The sequence below is a fragment of the Marmota monax genome, unplaced genomic scaffold, assembly GCF_021218885.2.
Source record: "Marmota monax isolate L192 unplaced genomic scaffold, Marmota_monax_Labrador192_F-V1.1 WCK01_AAM20220418_F8-fsc00051, whole genome shotgun sequence".
Taxonomy (NCBI): domain Eukaryota; kingdom Metazoa; phylum Chordata; class Mammalia; order Rodentia; family Sciuridae; genus Marmota; species Marmota monax.
This window is the reverse complement of record NW_026695202.1, coordinates 16,061,116-16,083,603: the sequence shown is the minus strand read 5'-3', so window position 1 is coordinate 16,083,603 and position 22,488 is coordinate 16,061,116. Positions and strand designations below refer to the sequence as shown.

Below are 22,488 nucleotides of genomic sequence, written 5' to 3'. Positions count from 1 at the left end.
CCAGCCGCACCCGGAGACCTGACAGGGGCCACGCTGCATGTGAGGTCCAGATCTCAGCCAGGGCCAGGGTCCAGGCTGCCGAGAATGAGAAGGTGTCCTGAGGGTGAAGGGGGTCTGTGCCTGAGAGGAGGGGGAAAGGATTTTGGGGGGACAGTCCCTGTCCTTTTGCTGCTGAAGGACCCCTGAGCTAGCAGGAGGCCCCTCTTCCTTCTTCTTTTTTAACTATAGATGGACACAATATCTTTATTTATTTTTGTATGTGGTGCTGAGAATCGAACCCAGTGCCTCACACAGGCTAGGCCAGCGCTCTACCACGGAGCCCCAGCCCCAGACCAGGAGCCCCGTTCTAGAGAGAGTTCCATACACAGGCCATCAGGAGGATCACAAAGCTGTTTATTTCCCACCTGTGAGAAAAGGATGCAGGGTACAGAGAAACCCAGCCAGTCCCCAAGCGAACACACTGGGGCCACACCAAACACCACAGCCTGTGTCTTTACCAGGAGACCCCCCTTGTTTCAACAGGACTGCAGTTGACCTTCTAAGTGTCCCCACGGCGTTCTTTCAGGCTGCTTCTGGGGAGAAATGATTGTACATTTATGTGCTCTTCTTCAGCAGCCATGAACTTAGAACACAGAAGCTGATTGGTGTCAAAGGACCAAAATGTCAAATTTCATGTAATTGGGCCTTCTCTTGGATTTTGGACTGGCTGCCCCTTTGAAAAATGTCTTTCCTCAGTTCTTACCAAGGCCCAGTCCACAGACAGAGAAAGGCACAAAATTTAACCTTTGCATTAAAAACATCAGCAAGGTCTTCAGCCAAACAGCTGAGCAATTACACTCATTATTTAAACACCAAAGTACATCGGATGGGCTTATTCACCTGGCTCAGCAAAATACATATTGGCCTAATGCTACAAACCAATACATAACATTTAAAAATGCCTTCAGGGTCAGACAGGCACAGCGGTCACTGCAGCAACGATTTGGGCTGCAGGTGCACCCTCGGCTGCCCCGTGGACCAGCCCTCAGAACCAGTACTCAGAGACAAAGATGTGGACGTTGACAACATTTCGGTGGGAGACCACACCCCCGACCACGTAGTTCATCTCCAGCTTCAGGACGGCATGAAACGGGCCCACGATGGGCCGCACCTGGCGCACGACACCTGGGGAGAGAACAAAGGTGTGCTGGAAGTTACCGTGGACTGCGGCAAGGAGAATGTGTTGGAGGCTTTCTCTGGAGTAGTGTCAGGGCGGAAGAGACCCAGGCCTCATGGCCCCAGCCTGAGCCAGGCCCCCAAGTCCCCCGACAGCATTCCCTTCCAAGTCTGGTTCTGCTTCCCCCTCAGGGGCCCGGATGTGGACTCCCTACTTCCTGCATCACATGTGGCTGGGACAATGAGAGTGTGGGCCTTGCAGGCCGGTGGCTCTGGGGTCAGTGCCACTCCTGCCTTCTTGGAGCCTGGGTTTCTGCTTTACCACCATCTACCAGACAGGGTCTAAAGGAACTGAGAAAAAGGGCTGGCATGGAGTAGACGCCTGGTAGGCCCTGTCCCTCTCCTCCTGAGTCCCATGCCCAGTTATGACCCAGGGAGAAACGCAGCAGAGGCTCTTCCCTGTGTTACTGGAGGATCACAGGGCCCTGGATTCCCCTCTTGCCAGTGGAGCAGCCCTGACTCCCGGGGATGTGCCTGCAAGATCCAGGTGCCCCAGTCACGCCCCCGAGCATCAGCTGCAGGAGTGCAGAGCCCAGCTCCTGCAGACTGGAGGGCTCGGCAATTCGCCTTATGCACCACGTGCCTTCCTCACAGTGCCCCAGAGACAACTAACAGCCCTGCTTCCAAAACTGGAATTTTCAATCTAGGATTGAAAATGGGGAGTGCTGTGTTCCGGCAGGAATCTGTGCAGGTCCAATAGGGGTGAGGAGGAGGTGAGGAAGGTTGGGAGACAGGACAGGTTGCTGGAGGCGACGCCCTTCCTGTAGAGGAAGCCCAGGAGCCACACCTGCAGGCCTGGGGCAGAGCGTGCAGGGCTGCTGATGGCCTCCAGAGTTCCTTCTCCACCCCACGCCTTCCAGCATTAACTGCTTAGGAGCTGGTTCTCTGCTTGAACCACCTGCCAACTTCCATAGCTGATTGCAAGATTCCAACACAATGTCACTTCAATGGAGATGGGGAGAGATGTCTGTTAGCAGAGCTCCTGAGCCAGTGGCCGTACCACACGGCAGCCTCAGGGTCTAACAATTCTGACCCCAGGTGGCCACAGTCTCAGGAAGTGCAGGGGACAGCCTGCATCAGGCAGCAGAGGCCTAGAAGGACTGAGGGTCATGAAGGCCCCCTGCACCTGCAGCAGGTCCCTGTCAGGAACATCAAGTTCATGCTCCAAAGGAGAATATGGGCATATTTCACAGTGCATTGCCCAGCCATCAGGGTGGAACCCCAGGCTGCTCCCCAACAGACATGGGCACTAGTTCCAGGGAACAGCAGCCCAGGCCTCTGCAGGCTGACAGCAACCTCTCCCCACCCACGACCCTCCCCATGATGAGGCAGGTTTGTCCTGTCCCAACGTCATGAACATCTTCAGCTCCAGGGAAGGGGCGTGGCTTGTGGCCACTCGGTTGCCCTGGGTCTGAAGACAAGGGCGCTCAAGTCCATTCCTCCCTGGGCTGGGCCAGCCTGTCAGGGTCAGGGTGGGCTCACTCATGCCCCCTTCGCTCCACCATCACCTTTTCCTCTCCCAGGCCGGAGGCTGACAATGGCACCCACCAGCCACAGCACCCTGGGCCCCCTGCTGACCTCACCTGTCTGGGCACGGTGGGGAGGGGGTCCTTACTGCCCTTCCTGGCACTCAGAGAATGTGGCTCCAAGGAGAGAGTCAGTGGCTGTGAAGCACCCCAGGGCAGAGGAAAGGCACCGTCACAGCAGCTGCCTGTCTACTCTGACTTCCACTTGTCAATGAACAATAAGAACATGCAATTATTCAGCTGGACACAGTGGCCCACGCCTGAGATCCGATCAACTCAGGAGGCTGAGGCAGAAGGATTGTGAGTTCAAAGACAGCCTCAGCAACTTAGCGAGGCTCTTAGCAACTCAGCAAAACCCTGTCATTAAATAAAATATGAAAAAGTGCTGGGGATGTGGCTCAGTGGTTAAGTGCCCCTGTGTTCAATCCCTGGTACAAAAAAAAAAGGAGAATATGTAATTATTATAATAAATATATGTTATTTAAACTATATAAATATATAGTTAATATATAAATGTCACAACATCTTATATAAAATAATAAATAAATTTGCATATAATTATATGTAAAATATAATTTTTATGTTTTTTTTTTTTTGGTTTTTGTTTTGGTATCAGGGATTGAACCCAGAGGTGCTTTATCACTGAGCTACATCCCCTGCCCTTTTCAGTATGTAAAATATGACTTTGATATAAAATATTTATAGATTATGTAACTAAATATTTGCAATGAAACATATAGACAATATAGACATTCTAAAGTCCTGAATAATGACCCTTGCTGTTATATTTACATGTTTACCTATTTTTGTTTACGTCTGTTTGTAACTGAGCTGACCTGGCTGCACGTGGGACCTTTAACAACAGAACCCACAGTTCAGACAGCCCGCACGGGACGGGGGCCAGGTGCTCAGCTAAGTGAGCAGGTACAGCTGGGCGGGTGGCGCTCCTCTGTGATCCCAGTTACTTGGGAGGCTGAGGCAAGAGGATTGCAAGTTCAAGACCAGCCTGAGCAACTCAGTGAGACTCTGTCTCAGGCACACGACAGGAGTTCAGCCATGAATGTCGAATGAGATTAAATGAGAAGAGAGAAGGAGAGAGAGAAGGAGGGAGCCAGTCCATAGAGCCTCCTTGGTCTAGGAAGATAAAACGTGGTCCTGACGGGGGTCAACAGAGCTCCGGGTGAGGTACATTTTGGGATTGGCCACTCTAGCAATAAAATGCAGGACAGAGGGGTAGCTCCGTCATGCCTGGCTTGCCCATGCCACCTGCCCGCCTGCCCAAAGGCTCAGGGGAAAAAGGAAACAAGGACGTGATGCTGAGTTCCACCGGGTTGACCTTCCGAACGCGGGTCCTTGGTATTTCTGCTCCGGGTCTGGTGCTGCTGGTGTTCCTCGGCGTCTCTGTGCCGCCTCGAGACATAATTACGTCTTCTTTTCCCCAGTAGAAAAATGTAGGCCCCCTCGGGCATTTCGCCCTGGTGTCTTGGCTCTGCTTTATAAATCCAGCTGACGCCCTGGGATCTGGGATCCTGAACACACAGCACAGGTCCAGCGAGGAGAATGTCATTGCGTCTTGGGGTCCGTGGCCACATCTGTGGCCCCTGAAGCCATCTCCCGGTTTCTGCCACTTGAAGCTGCATTTGCTGTCCATCAACCATTTGAAATGATAAAGATGAGCCTCGGGGCTCTCGGCACCATCCCCACCCCTGACTCACTCAAGACACGGATCTATAAAGAAACCTAGAGCCGGCTCTCCGTGGTTCCATGCTGGCCAGCTGAGTGGCCTCCTGCAGGCGCCATCCGTGCTGAAGTCCAGCCTCCAATGCAGGACTCTGCGATTCTACCCAGTGTGGTGGAGAGTGCAGGATTGTCACGAAGCACTTTAACAGATGAGGTGACGAATCGAGACACTGCATGAGCTCTCATGCCAAGGGAAAGTACCTGTCTTCAAAGGCAAGTGGCTGACTTTGAAGGCCACATGTCAATACTGCACAAAGAAAAAGAAGCTGTTCCCACTGAGCTCAGACTGGGGAGTCCTCTGTCTCCTTGGTCACGGTATTCCACCACCAGGTGAGGCTGGGCCACGGGCACGGCTTTTCTTGGCCATTCCTGTGTCCCTGGTTCTTAGAACATGGCATGCTCTGCCTGATGCACTCCAGAAATGGTTGTTGAAAGAATGGATGGACTCAAAATTCACATTAAGCACCATTTATAAAAGTACCACCCACAAATGAAAGTATTGGGAAATAATGACCAACAGCCGAAGTCACCGAGATTTCAGTTGCTGCCCACCTGGAGGGAGATAGCAACAAAGAGAGCCAGTCCTCACCGTTCAGCCTTAGTGCCAACGTGCGCTGCCAGCCACAGGCAGGGTGGAAAGAGGTGTGGGAGGAGGGGCTGGAACAGAGGGCTGGGAGCTCAGAGGACACCTGTGAAGTCTTGCCATTGCACACACAAAGGGCATTGGAAAGCAGTCACCAGGTCTCAGAAAACCTCCCTGGATGGGAGTCACTGTCCCTGGAGGCTGAGACTGATAAGCAAGGGGGAGAAGAGAAAGGACTGCCTTGGGCACAGTAGAGGATGCCTCATTGGAACCCGTGGGGGCAGAAAGGCTTTGGATTTTGAAAGTTTCCGTCTCCATGGTGTGGTATCTTGGGGATGGCTCCCATGTCTGACCACGAAATTCTTCTGCGTTCCACACACGCCTCACACATGGCCTGACGGTCACCTACTCAATGCTCCTATAATTTTGTGCACGAAGCAAAGTTTGAAGGTGTGGGATTTCCCCCAAGGCGGTGTATTAGCATCTGACTGTGGGGTTTTGGAGCAGCAGGGTGAGGGTCTGGGTCAGAGGTACTAGGCTTGGACCTGCAGAGCACCAGACCAGAGCGTGGCTGGGCTGGGAAGCAGGCTGCGCCTCGGTGGGCAGAGGAAGTGAGGAAGTGCACGGAGCCTGTGGCCCACGGCCTCTTCCATCCTCCGCTGGGCTGTGGAGACCCCATTGCCTGTCCCAGATTCCAAGCTAAGGGCCGTGGAGTCCAGCCCAGTGGGTGGTCCCCAGAACCCAGCTCCTCCCAACCCACGGCCTGTCCCCACGTCACCCTGTGATGTGACCCTCAGGGTGCTTTCAGAACACACTGCCCTGAGTCTCGAATGTGTGGCAAATGTAGCAGAAAGGAATTGCGCTTTCTAGAGTCACCACCAACTCAGGGCGCTCGGAGTTGGTGGTGCACAGAGGGGAGGTGCTCAGGGCTTCCCAAACCCTGCCCTCTCTGCACCCCGAGAAAGGGCGCAATGGCCCAGAAGAAGGTTGGGTGTCCCTTCTGCATATTTAAACACCAACTGTCACCCAGTGTGCCCCAGGGAAGTCCATCCCATAGGCCATAAGGTTAGGAACGTGCCCCCCCACACTCTGTGGAGGGGACAGCCACCCAGCTGCTAAATAAAGCAGAGCAGCCCAGAGGGCGCCTCCCCTCCCACTTCCTGTGGGAACTGGGCTTCCACGCCTGTGGCCACGCAGCCTACCCGCCTGCCTTTCTCCCCTCACGGGGCGTGGCAGGGGCCACTACCATCTGTGGCTCTCAGGGGACTCAGGTGGGCAGGCTGCTGAGCATCCATAGCCAGGGAGGCAGAACCCAGGCCCCAGGCCACTGAGCCTTGCCACAGGGGGTGGGGGAGCCTGGCAGTGTTCGGGAGGGTCTCCCTGATGCACCCTCCTTTACATCGTTGGCCAAAAATGCCACCAAGATGGGAGGGGTAAGAGACCATTCCCTTCCTCTGTATCCCCTGTCTTGTCCTCCTGCCGGGGTCCTCCAGGGCCCTAGACCCAATCACTGACCTACTGAGATCTCCCCAGATGATCACAGAAGCCCACCTCCCTCCCAGGACTCCAGCCTGCTCCCCAGAGTCCATCTCAGCAGGCCCTGGCCTCCCTCCTAAGGCTGGGGAGCTCTGTTCCGTTGGCAGGTGTCTGAGAGCAGCTGTCCTCCAGCCCTGCCCCCGTGCACCCCGCGTCCACCTGGGCTCTCAGGCCCCTCCTCCCCCCACACCCTCCCACTGCGGTCAGAGCCAGACTCTGGAACGTGAACCTGATTGTGGGGTCCAGTTTCTGCCCTGCCTGAAGCTCAGCAGGGCCCTGGTGCCACACAGGGAGGACGACACACCTTGGTCAGGGCCCCCAGCCCTGTCCAGCCCACTGTGCCCCAGTCACACTGCGACCCCAGGTCCTGCCACCACGTGGGGGCCTCAGAGGACAAGTCCCATCAGCTTGGCTCAGAATCGACGTCCCAGAGGCCATGGAGGGCCGGGTCCTGCCCTGTGCCATCCCAGAGTTAAGCCAACACGCTTCCTTCCTCAAATTGAGACGCCCCGTGGGATCAGGACTCCCGCAAGCAGCCAGCGAGTGCAGGCGGGAGACCTGAGGCCCAGGCCTGCAGCTGCACCCGAGCCAGGGCTTGCACTTGTTGGCCAGCCCCAGTTTGGGTCCTCGCAGGGCGCTGGCCCACGGCGGGGCCGATGCAGAGGAAACATGATCAGAACACAAAGGTGCCTCAGAGCCGGGGCTTGGAGGGCTCGCGGCCACTGTCCCCAGGACAGAACCTCCAGCTGAGCCCGCAAGGAAGCGGCTGCGGGAGGCGCCTGTGCAGGAAGGGAGGGCTGGGTGGAGGGGCTCAGTGTCCTGGTGGAGAGCAGAGCAGGGAGGGCACAGGAGCAGAGAGCGGCACCCTGAGGCGCCACCTCCGCCTCGCTTTCCTGAGCTGCTCTATGGATGAGCCCTGGGGCAGGAAGGGCTCCTGCAGGCCACGGCACAGAACCCCCAAGCTGAGCCAGGCCCACCTCAGCGCCCCGTTAGCCAAGCTCTGAGGGCAGAGGCCCTTCCGCATGGGAGAGGCCCAGCGAATCCTCTGAAAGGGGATCTGATCCAAACTCGGAGCCCGAGCCTGCTCCCGGAGGGCACTTGCTGTCGTGCCCACCGCACGGGCACAGCTGGGGATCTCAGAGCTGGGCCAGGCCTCCAGGAGTCACCAGGAAGATGGCGGCAGCAGGCACCCCCATTAAGTCCCACTGTGCTGTGCACAATCTCAGGTGCTGTCACCTGCTCTGGAGTCCCCTCTGTGCCTCGGTTTCCCCACCTTGAGAAGGGAAATCACTCCAGTGTGGGTTCATATCCTCCCAGGGCCATTTTTTTTTCTTTTTTCCTTCTCATTCTTCCCAGATGTCTCTACCGCTGTGGCCTTGGCTAGAGCGCGTCGTTTAAAATCGGGAGTGATTGGTGCACCGCCTGTGGATATCAAAGGCTCTGCAAAGGTTCACAGCAGCAGCAGTAAGGGGGTCACAAATCGTCCCACTGGAACCGAGGGGCCTGAGAAGCTGGGAGGTCCACGAGCTGCTCGGGGCTGGGGGGACTGCGGGCGTGTCTGCTCTGTGTGCACAAGGAACAAGCAAACGGGCCTCACTGGAGGAGTGGACCCCGCAGAGGCTGCTCCTCCCGTCAACATGAGTGAACCTCGAGCCCCAAGCTCAGGAGGCTGTGACTGGCTCTGGCATGGCTCCTGACCTTCGTCCTTCCCACGGGCACAATCGCGTCTCTGCCCTCTTCATGGCAGACTTCTAGAAGGCGTCAGAAGCCCCGGTGCCCCCACTCAGCAAGTCTTCCCTCCACAGGGCTCCAGGGGCCCCTGGGTTCTGGACACCCACGGTGCGTCCTCAGTCCTCATCTGACAAGGCCTCCACTCCTGGCTGCGTTTCTGGCACAGCAGGCTCATAGAGAGTCCTGTGTGAGCAGGAGGTCGCGCCGGCCAGGTGAAGAATCGGAGAGGAGGCCCCACCTGGAAACGCCGTCCCTCGGTGCTCCAGGATCACCCAATGTCCCTCTGCTGCCTGCTCTCATCCCCGACCTCTGACCACCAGGGCCCAGGCCCTCTTCTCCCACCCCTCTGCCCCTGGTAACGAGCCAATCCACGCTCGAGGCTGTAACCAACAGAACACTGTCCTTCCCCAGCCTGGCAGGGCTGGACCTCACCTCTCCCACATGGACACAAAGGAAGTCTTTACCCTAAAGGGGGCCAGAACCCAGGACCGGGGGCATGGCGGCTGCTTATAAGGACCTGCTTCACTACCGATGCTCTGTGGCTAGGACCTGGACAAACTGCGGCCAGCAGATGCCAGCAGTGTGGACAACAGCCAGTAGAGACCAGTGGACACCGGGACTCCACACTGGCCTGGAGTGGAGTCTAATCTCCATCCTCGCTCGTACCCCCACTACCCCGTCCGAGAAGCCCCCTACCCTGGACTGCTCCACCATCACGTCTGCGATCACAGCTGGCTGACCCAAAGGCCCAGGACCAGTTGAGCCATGTGCAAACAGGCCGCAGGTGGAAAACTACCTCGAGCTGCCTGCCCCCTGGCTCCTCCTGGCTCTCACAGAAACGTTGGCCAAGCCAGCTCTCCACCAGGGGAGCGGTTGAGAAGCAGAGAGCAGAGGGTGGTAAGGGGCCTGAGGCCCTGCACCTGCTGCAGCCCAGCAGCAGGGGTGCCTAGGGGCCTGGGGCCTGTCCTCCCACCCCAGGCTGGCCACATGCAGCTGGCATCACCCTGTTCAAATATCCCGTTGATCACCCAGAAGCTGTTACTTGACAGAGTTTTATGAGCTCCCTGATCACAGCCTGCACCCTGCAGAGCCAAGGGTGAACCCCGAGACGGCTGAGGAGGGCTCTGAGGCCCGAGAGCCCCTCAGGCCCTGGAGGAAACGCATTCTTCATTTTTCACTGGCAGCCGGGGACAGAGGAATGCAGGGGCACTGTCAGGGACAGCCGCTCGCCTGGCGCAGTCCCTGGGTCCCTTGGAACAGGCTTCAAGACTGCATTAGCCGAAGGTCTGGCTCCTCTGGGTCCTGGTTGTCTCGGGGCATTGACCTCCTGTGACTTTGAGGGGAGTGAACACTGTGGTCACTGGGCCTGCAGGCTTGTCCACTGGTGATTTCCTGGGACGCCCACACTCCTAGCCAGTGGGTCTTAGTTGGCACCAGCCCAGCTCTGGAAGGTTGGGCTCCAGGCCCACTCTGGGCCCAGCACCAAATGGCCTCTGCCAGCCTCGTGCCCACCTGGCCCTTGCACCTGCGTCCCTGAGTAGGGGTGACCCACAGCACAGGGCATTGGCCATCATGAAACATCAGCTCCTATGCGAAGCAGCTCACCAATGTCCTTTCTGCCCATGGGTGGAGACTCAGCCTGCCTTGCCTCCTTCAGGAAGCCCCTGGTGGTCCTCAGTGTCCACCCAGGGTGTGGCCTGGAGCTGGCAGGCGTCCAACCAGTGCCCTGGGCAGGCAGGTACCCCTGCCGTGTGCTGCTGGAGGCCGAGCTGCCTGGGGGTTCTCAAGGGGCTCAGGAGCCTCCCAAGGCCTAGCAGGTAGCAGCAGATGGCAGGACTGAGGGTCCAGGGACCCTTTCTCCCCCTCAGTCGACACCCAGGCTCCGTCTAAGATGGGGCCTGGGAATGCAGCGCGCTCAGAACAAGTCTGGAGATGTCCTGGCTTTGCGGTTTTCAGTTACAGGCTCACGCGGTCATTTAGCTCCTTTCCCTCCTTGGCCCAAGGGAAGGGCTCCTGCCCCATCCCGGGCAGTGATGTGAGTGGGCACAAGAACACGGGGGGGAGAGCGCTCAGCAGAGGAGAGGAGCATGAGGGTGAAGCCCACTCCCAGGCAGCTGCATGCCAGCTCCAGTCCAGCAGGCAACCTTGCCAGGTGGACGGGCCTGGAGCTGTGTGCCAGGGAGGTCCCAGGGCCTCGGAAGCTCCCAGAGGGAGTTCTGGGCAGCAGAAGAGAGGAAAGAGGTGGACGGTGAAGGTCCCAGGGAAGACAGCCCCAGCAGAGAAATGTCGCATCCAGAGGCCCAGGGACAGAGGCAGCCAGAAGATGGGACCTCCTGCACACAGTGAGCGGGGAGCCGCCAGGGCCACCTGGCAGGCAGGGCTTCGGGAGGAGCCGTTCCCAAGGGCCGGGCTGGGGCCTCCCCAGAGCCCAGCCCAGAATTCCAAAGACCAGGGCACCCGTGACCAAGCGCAGCGAGGGGAACGGCCGCTGTGTGGCTGGGTCCACATTCCATTCCCAGGAAGCCCACTGCCGGGAACACCTGTGGTCACCTCTCACACCCTGGGGGCCGCTCCATGGCCTGCGGTGTCCCGACTCACTGTGCGGTGCCCCGAGTCACTGGTAGAAGACCAGCAAGTCCCTGCCCCTCTGGGCCTCGGTTTCCCCTTTAGAGGGGGGTTGGGGGAGATGGTCTCCGGGGCCACACGGCTGGGCTGTTCTGCCCCAGCGCATGGGAAGCCGAGAAACGGAAACTCCCAGGGTGCTTCCCTCTGGGATGCTGATGTGGCCAGAGACGGCATCCCAGGGCACTGGTGGTGTCATTCCAGGCCCGGCTGCTGCCCAACCTCCTGGATGGGTCACCCCAGGAAGGATTTAGCTGGGAACGGAAGATGCAAGAATGTCCAGGGACTCGCCCTTAAGAGCTCCCACCGGCCGAGGCTCCGCACCCCCCAGGCAGGCCGTTCTGAGCTGTTGGTGAGGTGGTTTCTGCCAGGAGGGCTTGGGAAGGAGTGAAGGAGTGAACCGGAAGGTCAGTGATTCCAAACCGCTATGGTTCCCAGAGCTGGGAGCTGCCCAGGGGCCAGGTCCCGTCACAGCCACACCCGCAGGTCATTTTACAAGGGGGAAACAGAGGTCCAGAGCGGGCAGTGGCTCTGGGGCGAGCAGCCGGTTTCATGACTGCTGACAGCCACGCTGCGCCCTGCTGGAGTCCCGGCCAGGGCTAACACACCATTCATAGTAATTAACTAATTATTGCTGTTGCCAACTAGCGGAGGAGGAGGCTGGGGCGGGGAACCCCCAGACGACTCAGTCATGTTTACAACATGCAAACCCATTTAAGAGCTTGTAAAGTCCCTATAAATGGCTCTTTGGCAACGAGGGATTAACGGCCAGTTTAACAACCGTCAGGTTTGGGGCGGCAGGGGTGAGGTTCCAGGTCCAACAGCGCCACCTGGAGCCCACGTTCCAAAGCGTCCCGATCTGGTCAGGACCTCAGAAGCCCTCAGCTCACATGCCCATTCACTGAGGCCCAGGGGAGGGCAGGGGGTGTCCTCAGCTGCTTGGAAAGTGTTCATAGTACAAATCCAAGTCCAAACCAGCAGACCTGACGGTGACATTCCCTAATAATAGAATTTCTTTGAGATGTAACTTTCAGGCGAGGTTCCGTGGACCACAGGAAGCGTGTTGCCGAGTGCTGTGGTCTCAGCGTGCTTTCAGACGTGGTTGAGACAGGGAGGGCTCTGCCCTGTCCCCTCCCATCCCCCTGACCAGCAGCTGACAGCATCCCCGCCTCCACGGGAGGGCACAGTACACGATCTCCCAAATTCACTAACTTCCCTCTGGTGTCTGCTCTGGCCATTTCCTGTGCCCAGCTCACCCCTTCCCCTGCCCAGGTACCAACTCCACAGATTTGTCCTTCACCTGTCCTTGCCCTGGTCTCCTTGGTGCTCCCGAGACACCAAATCTCCAGGGAGGAAGCACAGTGGCTGCATAGCCAGAGGGGCTTGGGCAGAGGCCAGGCCTAGGCCTCTTACCAGCGGACACTTGGGGAGCAGACAGAACACGTTCAAGGTCACGCCACAAGTCACAGTAGCCCTGTGGCCGAGACTGGAGCCCAGGGCCTCGGATTCTTCCTTTGCTACTCCTCCCCGAGACCCCAAGGGTAAAACCCCAGCGCTCCGCTGACCATGGGGCCATGCTGAGCCTGAGCCAGAGCTCCCTTCACGTGACAGCCTTTGGAGGTCACAGCTGTGAGAGGCCACAGCTTTCAACCCACCTGTTTTACAGCTAGGGAGATGGAGGCCAGGAGAATTCCCATGGAGAGCCAGGGGCACAGCCAGGGCAGGCTCTGCCACGCTGGGCTGTGCCTCAGGCTGAGACCGAGGGGGCTGCAGGCTGGCCCCTAGGGACGGCAGAGGGGACTGGCTTGGTAAAGAGACTCAGGTGTGGGTCGGGCGGGTCCAGAGAAGGCTTCCTGCCCAACAGCACAAGGAGGGGCAGTGGCTGATCCTTGGAGCACGGGGGAGGGCCACTCACCCACGGTCATGCCGTCCATGTAGCGTTTGATGATATCGAAGGAGTCCCGCAGGTTCCCTTCCGTTATGTCAAAGATGATGTCAGCCTGGTTGGCAGGATACAGCGGCGTGACAGTCCGCAGGAAGATGATCTCTGCAGAGAGGGCATCAGATGGGAAAGGGTGCACTACGGGGCCCACCCCAGTGACGCCCCCAGTAACGAGCACCCAACACAAGGGACTGTTCACAAGGCAACGTCCCTGAAGCTGCGGACGCCCTACGTGGAGAGGTGGAGCTCCTGAGCCCCACGTCACAGGCTGTGTGGCTCCATCAGCAGGGAGACTGGGGGCTGGAGAGGTTTGGATGTCCCTGAGGCCAGGAAGCCGATCACAGGGGTGTCCACTGAGAAGTAATTAGTGAATAGTTACAAGCACTTATGGAGCTGGGGAAGGGGACAGGAGGTCCACGAGGACACCAAAGGCCCAAGCTGGTTCCTCTACTGTGCACACCAACTCAGGGAGAGAGACCGCTCCTTGGGGAGGCTGGGCTGTCTGGGTTGGTCCATCTCTAGACCACTGTGAAGAGACCAGGCCACCCTGGCCTGGGAGCCACTGGTCCCAGAGCCCAGCCTGACTCCTGGTGGTCTTGGGGGAGTCTTCCTTGGGCCTCAGTTTCCCCATACATAAAGTAAAGGGCCATTAGGTGACCACTAATGGCTGAACTTCAGCACTGAAGTTCAGGGTCTGGACTTCCTGGGCCCAAGATACTCAGAGGTGTCTCCAGCCACATCCAACACCCTGTGAGTCACCAGCCCCCACGTCGGCACTGGCTGGCAGGGCCACGAAGCTGGCCGTGAGGATTTGGGGAGCCCTGCTGTGTGGCTTGGTGAAAAGCCAGCATCACCAGCCTCCAGCCCGAGTCCAGACCCCTGTGAAATGCTGCTCCTTCCTTCTCTGGAGGGATGAGCCGGTGGGGAGCCAGTGGGGAGGGACTGCGTGGGGACTGTGGCCTGAGGCAGCTGGGCCCTGGGGATCTCCCCTGTCATCCCCAGAGCCCTGCACGATCCTGCCACGGTGTCAGCACTGGGATTGCCCTGGCTGGCTCAATTGGAAGTCTCCTCTGAAAGGAAGGATCTTCTAACCATGGTGTCCCCAGAGCTTGGCATGGGCTCAGTGAATGTCTGCGGAGTGGTCTAGTGATGGTGAGCGCCTCTGAAGGCCAGGGCTGGAGACTGCACAGTGGCAGAGTGGCTGGGGACCATGCCAGCCCCAGCACAGGGCCGCACACCCGGGTGTGAGGGCCACGGAGCAATGGGCCAGCCTCTGTCCTGCCTGGGCAGCGCGCTGGGAAGGCAGGTGTGCGGAGCACCCTGAGGCCCCTGGAGAGCAGGCGTGGGTGTGGGAACGTGACCCAGGTGCCGCTTCCTCCGCCATCGTCCCAGGCTCCAGGACCATATTTCCTCCTGCAAATCTGACCAGCTGCAGCCTCTCAGTGCTCCCCAAAGCCTTGGGGTGAAGCCCCAGCTCCAAGTTCAGGCTGATCCCTGCCGATTCCGCCAGCCCATCTCTTGCCATGTGGCTGCCACTCCAGCCACACAACGTGGCTTTGTCCTCAATGCCCACGCTGTCCCACTCAACTCCAGACCTTCCCAGCTGTGACCGGGCTTGGCGGCCTCCTTGCCCTTTCTGGGCTTTTCACTGAATCACCTCAGCCACCACTTGGGCCCCAGCACAAAGGTCACTTCCTCCCAGAGCCCTCCTGACTCCACAGAGCTTGGCACAGGAGCAACACTGTGGCTATTTGCAGAAGGACCTTGCTCTGAGGGTGGCTCGGGCTGGAAGGGTGGGTAGATGCTTTCGGCTCGGCCCTGACCATGCCTTCTAGGGCCCAGCTCTCTACTCAAGCAGAGGGAGGCCCTCCAGGGGAGCCTGGAGCCCCCAGGCCACTGCCACTCACCTTCAGGGCGGGTGAACTCTCGGAAGGTGGGCAGCGAGATGACCGTGTGGGAGATGGTGTGCACGGGGTCCCGCATACAAGCGACGTCGGCGGGGCGGCAGGACTTGATGCAGCGGACGGTGTCCGTCTTCTCTTGCCGGACCCTGAGGGGAACCACAGCACACGCAGCTGATGGCAAAGTCAGGACCTCAGCTCCCACGGGGACCAAGACCCAGGGAGCAGCAGCAGGTGGCCAGTCCAGGGAGCACCTGGCCCAGAGGGGAACCGTGGCGGCCTCTGCAGCCGGGCTGCTCTGCGGTCCTTCCTGCAGACTGGAGCCAAACACAGGAGACACCCTGCAGCTGCGTCTGCCTGGCGGTGGGTGAGCAGGGCTCTGAGAGGGACCGACGGCACCACCGAGCCTCAGTGCCTACACCCCACGGTGCTCTCACGTGCTGCTGGCTCAGCAGACGCCTGCAGGGCACCAGGTGCACGGGCACCAGGTGCACGGGCAACAAAGTGAGCAAGGGACACAGGCTCCCTACCCTGGGGAGCCCACCGTTGGGTGAGTAGCGGGTCACCAGCATGTACAAAGTGCCAGACTCAGTGCCCAGAATTAAGAAGTCAAATCCGTACCACCGTGCGACGGGGAGCAAGAGGAAGAGGACCTCAGCTCCCTCGGGAACCAAGACCCAGGGAATCACAGACCCACATCCCAGCACTGCTCCAGACATAGTCTTAAAACCTCCTTATCATAAAATGAGACAGATACAAAAGCAACCCAAAATGAAGGTCTAGTGTGATCAGATTGAAGGCAAATGTCTTCCTAATCATCACCCATGTCAAGAAAGAGGGCGTGGCCAGGTGCCTGGGCTGCCTCACGGGCACAGACCAGCGTGAACCCTTCTGTCCCACAAGCAGCCCCCGGCTGAGCCCCAGGGCAAGCCAGCCAGGTTTCCTGATGGTTCTATGGTAGCAGAGGCCTCTCTAGACCTTTCATCTAGACCTGCTCGTGAATAAGTGCCCGCTGTCCTTTAAGTTCTTTTTAACGTACGTCTAGGTTTCTTTTCCAGCTCTTACTTTCCACACAATTTATCTGTAAAGGATGCAAAGCAGTTAAAGGGCTGGGCTGGGGCTCAGTGGCAGAGCATTTGCCTGGCTCGTGTGAGGGACTGGGTTGGATCCTCAGCGCCACATGTAAATAAATAATAAAGGTTCACCAACAACTGAGAAAATATTTTTAAGGAAAGTATGTGACACCGATGAGCTAAGAGGTTCTGCAGCCTGGGCTTTGCCATCTGCTTCCTCCTGGTGCAGGTCACTGTGTCCCTGTCCTCTGGATTTCCTGCACAATGGCCACTCAGCTGGTGTCTTACAAAGGCTCCAGGGGGTGTCTTCCTCAGGGTGTGTGGGATCAGGTGCTTGTCTTCCTGCGATGCCCATGGTTGTCCATGCCCAGGGCCTAGAGCTGTCGACTCATGGGGGTGGTGGCTCATGTTGGGTGGTGGCTCATGTTGGGTGGTGGCTCATGTTGGGTGGTGGCTCATGTTGGGTGGTGGCTCATGTTGGTGGTCACTCCTTCTTGTTTACTGGCTGGCTTACTTCCTGAGATGCCTTCCCTCACCTACTGCTGTGTGGTCACCAGGGGGAACAGTTCACAGAGAAAAAGCAAGACCCATACTGGTTCTTTCCTTGTATTTTCCAGTTTTCAGGATCATGAACTAACTCTTATCATTCTCCAAAGAAAACACACAAACACACACACACACACACACACACACACGCCAGTGTAAACTCGTGACTGGAACCAATTTGATGAGACCGGATCCATTGTCACTATCATCCTTTTGTTAAAACGAAAAATTTTCCATCTTTGTCCAGATGAGAAATGGTGCCTGGGTCCTTTGGGCCTAATTCTAGTGCTTCTTGAAGGCTTCTGGCTATCTGAGAGGACAAGGCGTCCAGCCTCATCTTGACCTTTTACTGACAAGACCTGGACTCAGTCATCACTCCAAGAAATCCTGCATTTGTTTTTTTGTTTTTTGGTTTTTTTTTTTGCAGAAAACTGTGTTTCAATACCACAACCAGGATATTGGTGGTGCCCAGTGGCCCTGGGTTGGTCATTGTTCCTAGGCCTCGTTAGTGGACATTTTCATACATAAAACACAACATGAGTTCACGCTGATATTTCCAATTTGAAGTAAGGATCACATGGTTTTTAGCTTAAGCTTTTCCACATGACCAAAGAATCTTCTTTGTTCCACGACAGAACCCTAATTTTCAAGGACACAGGGAATGACAGAATATCTCATGATTACTCATTTCATTTACCCCACATTTCACACAGGAACTATTCAAATTATCATCACTAACATAATTACTGAAAACAATTTCTTTGATATGTCCTCTCTCTTCTACTTGGGTTTTAAATATATGTACTACCTCTACGTTGTCTGAGCTATACAACAATTCATACAAACTCTTTCTGTTATAATAGTCATTTAGTTATAATTTTACAAATAATCACATGTGCAATGCTTGCATGTTCATAATAGCCTGTGGTCTTCGTTTACAAAGTCAGTTTTGCTAGGTATAAAATCCTTGGTCTACATGTTCTTGAGTGCCGTAAGTATGCTATTTAATTTTCTTCATCTGATGATAATAAACCTTTTCCCCTTAGAAATCACTTTCTGTCTTTGTCCAGATGTTCATGTTTTTCTTCCTTTTTATTTAAAGTCCGAAAATTTTACTAGAATAGGTGTTGGTTGTTCTGGGTTGACAGATATTCTCAGGTATGTGGTACATTCTTTCAATATAGAATTTCAAATCTATTTTTTTTTTACTTTATGGAAAGTTTTCTTGATTTATCATTTATAGTGTCCCCTCTCCTGTTTTGGGTTTCCTCCTCAGAGATTCCTATCATCTGTATGATTGATCTGCTTTGCATATCTTGAATCGTCACTTTTTCTCTAAGCCTTCTTGAAATAACATCTTTTGTTATTTTTCTTTTGATTTTTAAAATTTTTTGTTCATTTCAACTTGTTTTTCTTAAGTGTTTATTAACTTTTGTATTTCTCCTAGGTTAGTCTTTCTGAAATTATTTTAAGATATTTAAAATTATGTCCTCAGTCTATGACCGCATTTCTCAGTTTATCCTAATTCTAATGCACTGCTTCTTCTGAACCTTGATCACTTTAGCACTTCTAGTTTGTTTCAAAGATAGAATATTAGTCTTTTCTAATTCTCTGCATGTTTTTTTTTTTTAATGTGCTTTCGTTATCCAGAGGGATATCATTCTGGTCCTGCTTAATTTTTTCCTTATAATAGCTGCACATATAGTTTGCTGGAGTTGTTGTAAGAGAGTATGGCAGAGTGGGTGTAACAGCAGACACTCATTGTCTCGCCGTCCTGGAGACGGACAGTTCAAGGCCCTGGGGTTGGCAGGGGGGTTTCCCGAGGCCCCTTTCTCGGCTTGTAGAACTCTGCCTTCTTGCTATGTCCTTGCATGTTTTCCTGGAGTCCTCCCGACATAAGGACCCTCTCAGATGACCCTGTTTCCACCCTGGTTACTTCTGAAGACCCCGTCTCTAAGTGAAGTCACATTAAGACATACTGGAGGTCAGGACTTCCATGTGTGGATTTTGAGGCGGACACAGTTCAACCCATAACACTCGCAGGAAGTAACACACGGCTGAACCGTGATCCTCCAAAGGAGAAACACCAAAGTTCTAGCCCCTCATGCCCCAGATGTGACCTTATTTGGAGGTACAGTCGTTGCAGATTTGACCAGTTAAGACGAAGTCCTACTGGAATCCAGTGTGGCTGACGTCCTTATGAGAAGGGGGCCATGTGAATACAAAGGCACACAGGAGAACAGCGTGCCACCACGATGGCAGGCACTGGGGTGGTGCGACTCCAAGCCCAGGAATACCAAAGGTTGCTGCTGAGCCACAAGCTAGAAAGGAGTCCTGGCCTCCGGGACAGGAGGTCGCCTCCAGGTTTTGGATCCTCTGCAGGAGTCTGAACTGTAGGCCTGCAGATGGTGAGGCGGTAAGTTTCTGTTAAGTCACCGAGTTTGTGTACAATATCGTGGAAACTAGTAAACGGAATTTGACCTTATGATGCTGGTTGGTTGTCCTTATTGGACATTAGTTTTCCTGGGATTCTGAAAACAGTTCCGGGCACAGGGATTCTTCCGGCCTCACTAGCTCGCCAGCGCCCTCCTCTGGGCGGAGCACTGCCTCACGTCCCCGCGTCTCTGGGACTTTCCTCTCCAGAGTGTCTATTGTCACTTTCCTGCCCATTTTCTATTCCATTTCCAGCAGCGGTGCCTAGAGCCACCATCGCTCCGGCCACTGCGCCTTCCAGGAGTCTCTGCGACTCGCTTGGCACTCACTATTTCATCTCGCAGCTCGCTGCTCTGTGCCCGTCGCCTCCTTCTGTCACCAGGAAAGTGTCCTGCTCTGGACCTGGGACTCACAGAAGGGGACTGAGCCCAGAGCTCCGAGATGAGGCCCAATGACAACTACTCCCAGCGGTGCTGCCGTCTTCCTGGAAGGCGAGGTGGCATACGACAGGGTCAGAGCTCAGGCCCTGGACCAGGCTGTGGGCAGTGGAATGCCACCAGAAGCCAGCACTGGGGTTTGGGGCACTTACTTAACCTCTCTGCACCCCCATGTCCTGGTGAACTGGGGGAACACTGCTTGCTTCCCAAGGCCGCTATGAGGATGAAATGTCACTATTGTTACCACTGTCATGATGACAAGCATCGTCCTTCCCTTTTCTCCTTGGGAGTTTGATTGACAACAGTGACACAGTCAGAAAAGCACAGTCTAGGAGCCAGCAGAGGCGGTGGCTCCACGGGTCAGTGACCTTGGACACATCCAAGCCCTTGGAACCTGCGTCCCTCATTTAAACCAACAAGCACAGGAATGTCTGGTTACCTTCCAACAATTGCCAGCACCGGCACTCACCAGGCTCCTACGAGCGCCAGGCACCGCCCTGTGTGTTACTTCATGGGATCGTCAAGGTCCTCCATGAGCTGGGCCTGGAGGCTCTGCAGGCGATGGCCCATCCAACGGCACGGCGCCAGCTGGGGGCACAGGGGATGCTCAAGCGCCTGCTCCCGTTTTCTGTGCCATGGGCTCTCAGCAGCACGATCCAGGCATGTCCCTCGACAGCCCAGGAACCGCAGGGCAGGTGACCCCGTCCCCCTCATGTGCACTCGGGCCCCCAGCGCAGACCAGGCCACCTTACAAGGTAGGCAGTTCCACAAACTAAGGCAAGTGAGCGGAGCTGACGCGTCACTGGGGACAGTACGGAGGGGATGCTGGCCACATAGAGCGCCCGTGAGGCCCCCAAAGGTCCCCAGCTTCACAGTTCTATGAACACAAAGTGCTCCTTGGGGCCTGAGCCACCTGGAGGGTGATGACCAACGGACGGAGCAGAACGACCGCATCCCCCTGTGCCCTGCTGGCCTCAACAGCAGAGAGGACACCTGAACTGCGCCTTAAAATGCCATCCGTCCACCTCCCTCCAAGCCCCCCAATACCCACCCACCATCCACCCACCCACCCGCCGTCCTTCCACCCACCGACTGGCCGTCCACCCACCCTCCGTCCGTCTGTCCATCTGTATGTTCAGATATTTACTAGGCTCCTTCTTTAGTGAATATTCCAAGCGAGCTGGGAATACAGAAGCTGACCAGACACAGTCCCCACCATCAAAAAGCCCATGGTCCAGTGAGGGCCCCGAGGTCAACGACAGACACGGCAATGGCTAAGCGCTCAGCAAGGAGGCTTCCTGAGGGGTGACCTTTGACCTGGGTTTTGCGAAGAGTGTCAGTTGGCAAGTGGACGGCACCCCACCCCCCCAGGGCGCTGGAGCTGGGAGAGGGACAGAGGCCAGACAGGCGGGAGCGGCAGGCAGTTTCCTGGGAGGGAGACTTCCTGGGCTAGGAAAGAATGCCATGGAAGGTTCCAGAGAGGACTAGACCCGTCATGCCCTGACTAGTCCTCCAGGGGGCCCTGCTGGGCTTGGAGGCTGGAGCCCATCCAGCTGACACGGTCAGTGAGGGCTCTGGGAGACTGAATGTGCAGCAGGGGACGCGGGGCCGGAAGGGCTGTGCTCTTGGCACGTGAGCAGTGCTTCTGTGCAGGCAGGGGTCGGTGCGCCCCGTCCGCCCGCGTGGCTGCCAGGAGGGCGCCTTACCCCTTCACGGTAATTGCAGGGAGGACCTCAGGAGGACCTCAGGACCCTGCAGCATCCTTTGCTCAGCTCCACCGAGCTCTCCTGCTGGCCCCTGGGCTTCCTGCTTGGAAACACTAGACAGGTCGGCCATGTCGGCGGAGAGTCTCGTTGTCCCCATGGACACAGCAGCGGACACGGACAGAGCACCAGCCTGTGCTAGGCAGCTGCCCAGAGCTGGGAACAGTTGCTGGATGAGAGGGACCTGGGTACTGTCTTCATGGAGCCTTCCGGAGGGTGGGGAAGGCAGGTTTGAAAAACGTGGGTCAACAGGATTGCAGTCCGTTAGTGGCATCGGGAGGCAAGCATCACGAGAAAGCCTGAGAGGACACACCCCGGGCGCTGGGAGGCCCCTGCTGTGGTCTGGGGCTGGTCTGAGGTCCCCCAGGCTTCACGGGTTGGAATTTAACCCTACTGAAAATTAAGAAGGTGGAAATTGAATTCAACTGCAGTATTTAGAGGTGTGCGTCTGGGAAGTGATTAGGATTAGATAAGCTCATTAGGGAGAAGCCCACGATTGAGTCCCAGAGGCTTTATAAGAGGGAGAGACACCAGAAGAGAGACACAGACGCAAGGGCATGCTCCCTGACTCCTGCCAGGTGATGCTCTGTGCTGGATTCAGACTGCCAGCAAGAAGGCCATCACAGGTGGGGCCTGTTGACCTTGCGCTTCTAGAATCTCTTTTCTTTATAAAGTTATCCAGTCTCAGGTATTTTGTTATCATAATAAAAAAGAGACGACTACAGCCTCTCAGAGGAAGACACACTTAAGCTGAGGTTCAACCAATGGGTTTAAAATGCAAAGGGCCTGAGGCAGCAAAGAACTTGCAGTATGGACTGAAGGAAACAAGCAAGTAGAAAACAAGCCAAGGTCAGGCTGGGGTCAGCATGCAAGGTCGAAATTATGCACAGGCTTGAAAGCCACAAAGGAAGGCGGGAAGAGTCTGGGTGAAAGCGTAAAAGATCCTTCTAGTTGCTGAGCAGAGAATGAGCCACAGAGTTGAGTGGAGCTGGCACCCAGTGGAGGTGGCTTGGCTGTAATCGTGGCCCACAGTGGAGGAACTGAGACAGACTGCAAGAGCCGAGCTGTGGAGTCAGCGGCTGGGGTTTGGATACAGCTGTGTGATCTTGGGAAAGTCACATGCCCTCTCTGAGCATCTGGGCAGGGGGTGAGGTGATAGAGGCCTGGCAGGACTGGAGCCAAAGGGCCTGAAGGAGCCAATGCACACTAGTGGTCCCAGGAGCACGGCACTCACTGTGCTGGCCTTGCCTCCTCCTGGCACAGCACAGGGTGGCTCAGAGGACGGAGCCAACTGACCCCACGTGGGCAAGAGGCGTGTCCAAGACGCACCGGGGTTCAGAAAGGAGGTTTCAGTCTAGAGCTTTCTTCTCTCTGTTAATGCTCAATGCTGGGTGATACAGCAAGGAACCAGGCAGGGGCCAGGAGTTGGCCGCGAGAGGC

The 22,488-nt window shown here is 56.3% G+C and overlaps 1 protein-coding gene across 1 annotated transcript in view; it reads right to left on the bottom strand.

Annotated features, from left to right (window-relative positions):
* Positions 1-372: 372 nt before the first annotated feature.
* Fbln1 (fibulin 1) overlaps positions 373-22,488 on the bottom strand; it is a 67,517-nt gene continuing 45,401 nt past the window's right edge. Inside the window, exons 15-17 of the mRNA XM_046429383.2 lie at positions 14,803-14,945; positions 12,869-13,000; positions 373-1,164 (exon numbers count right to left, since the gene is read on the bottom strand). Coding sequence (XP_046285339.1) covers positions 1,025-1,164; positions 12,869-13,000; positions 14,803-14,945 — 415 coding nt within the window. The 3' untranslated portion in view covers positions 373-1,024. The remainder of the gene's footprint in view (positions 1,165-12,868; positions 13,001-14,802; positions 14,946-22,488) is intronic.